Raw genomic sequence first — 2,166 nt, 5'->3', positions numbered from 1 at the left:
ATGTTTATTAATATATATATGGATAGATATACTTTTTAAAGATCTACTGTAATATATCTTCTATATCTCTTAATTTATTTCTATTCACATTGATATTTCATGTGAAAGTAATAGTATATCAATACCATTCTCATGACTAGATCTATTGAATTATTCAAATAGTAAAAGATTTTGAGGTGTGGAAGATAAGCAATAGGTTCATATGCTTTATTCAATTTAATACTCCTATTGAACTTATCCATGTCCAAAGTAGGGCAAAATCCCAAAGTCAAGAATTCATTTCTTATCATACAACAAGATAATGGAGAATCTAAAGATAAGGCATTAAAAAAGTAATGCAAATAAATTATCAAACTTGAGGGCCCCCTCTAATCTCACCCTTAGTTTCACCAATCCAAATCGACACGTGGCACCGACCGACCAATCGCCACAGTTGCACTGTTGGATGCCCGCCACATGTCGTGTTCGTAGCGTAGGGAACATGGGATTTCCATGCACCCTAAGGTGATGAATGAAAACCAGCCTAATCCACTTCTTTTAATCTCATTTCACAAGCCCATATATATATGTTTCATTTGGTTGGTCCAAGAAATTCATGTTCTTGAGATCCCTTTAATGTTCTTTGATCAATTCTATTGTGAATGCTTGAGTAAAGATGGAAGGAGGGCAAAACAGTCATGATCATATGTTTCAAGAATCATGGGATCATTCAGAAACTTCATCTTCATCAATAGGAGAAGATTCAGATGCTTCAAATGGATCATCCTCCATAACTTCATCTGACACAGTGGATGATGCATCTTCATCTTCATCTCTTTGTGATCTGTCAGAGATCATGGAGCAATTGCCTATCAAGTGAGTAAAGATTGGATTTTTATTTGTTTTTAGTTAGGAAGATGAATAATGCATGGTTCCCAAAAAAAATGTAAAGATTGGATTTTTATTTATTTTTAGTTAGGAAAATCAATAATAGTTCCCAAAAAAAAGCAAAGATTGGATTTTTATCACTTTTTTATGTTTTTTACTTTATGTAGACTGAACTTAGTGGTGTTTGTTTTGCAGAAGAGGGCTTTCCCAGTTTTATCAAGGGAAATCAGAGTCTTTCACGTCACTCTCAAGGGTGACTAGCATTGAAGATCTGATGAAGAAATCAGCAACAACTCCTTCTAGAAGAAATTTGAAGGCTTCAAAGAGCTGTGGAAATGGTTTGCATAGCTACAAGATGTATACTCTGCCTAAGGCTGTCATAGCAAAGAAATCTTCAAGGGGTGTTTCTTCTCTCTCATCATTTCCTAGCAAGAGAGGGGGTGTTGTCATTAACAGCAAGCCCCCTCTTAGATGACTTGGAATGTTGAAGAAAAGTTTTAGATAACTTCCACACACACAATTGAGAGAGAGAATGTATATAAAGCAATTTTGTGATCAATACTGTCTATTTTCTTTCATATCATTGTTCATAGGCACAAAAAGTAAAGAAATGAGATACTTTTTTTTTTTTTTTAATATCAGATCAAAGGTGTTTGTTTGTGCCTTCAAAAGCCACAATTCTATCTACTTTATCCCACTTTGTGTGATTCAAATTTTGGATAGGAAAAAAGGCAAATTTGTGTGTTTTCAAGTTTTGTCGGATTTGTATAAAATGGGCAAATTGTTAAAAAAGCATCAGTCAATTTCAAGCTACTCCCGCAATTTAATAAAGAGAGCCGATTATATTATAACCTTGACTATTTTCTCAATTATTCAATGACCAAAAACCATGATAAGCCTATCTATCTTTCAACATTATGTAGAAAAATTGCATAAAGACGAACTATACATCAAAAAGTTAAGCAATGTAAGATGACAGATTTTTAGTTGTGCGAAAATTAAGAACATTGTGAGAATTATGATATGTTTCCTCCGTTCTAAATAAAATAGATAAATTTGTAAATAGCGTTGGTTTAATGTGTAATTAGTAAACTAAAAGAAAGATAAGAAAAGGTAAAAGATCGAGAGGAAAAGAATGTGGAATTAGTGGAAGTCCATTGTGGGGAGAAAAGAATGACATTTCATAAGCAAATGTACACAATGACTTAGTTTTATTTCTAAACTAGTATCACCCACGTGCGATATGCAAGATCTATTTTTCTATTTAAACTTATTTTATACTATAAAATGATTTTATAA

At 32.7% G+C, this 2,166-nt stretch overlaps 1 protein-coding gene across 1 annotated transcript; it reads left to right on the top strand.

Annotated features, from left to right (window-relative positions):
- Window positions 1–576: 576 nt before the first annotated feature.
- Window positions 577–1,445, top strand: LOC125204512 (protein OXIDATIVE STRESS 3-like). The gene is made up of 2 exons (XM_048103188.2): window positions 577–855; window positions 1,063–1,445. The coding sequence occupies exons 1-2, from the start codon at window positions 656–658 to the stop codon at window positions 1,340–1,342; spliced, it is 480 nt and encodes a 159-aa protein (XP_047959145.1). The 5' UTR covers window positions 577–655; the 3' UTR covers window positions 1,343–1,445.
- The last annotated feature ends 721 nt before the right edge of the window (window positions 1,446–2,166 follow it).

This window comes from Salvia hispanica, chromosome 6 (assembly GCF_029641045.1).
Source record: "Salvia hispanica isolate PSC_SH4W2 chromosome 6, Shi_PSC_v1, whole genome shotgun sequence".
NCBI classification, from domain to species: Eukaryota; Viridiplantae; Streptophyta; class Magnoliopsida; order Lamiales; family Lamiaceae; genus Salvia; species Salvia hispanica.
Note: the sequence above shows the minus strand (reverse complement) of the source record. Positions and strands in the feature narration are given on the sequence as shown.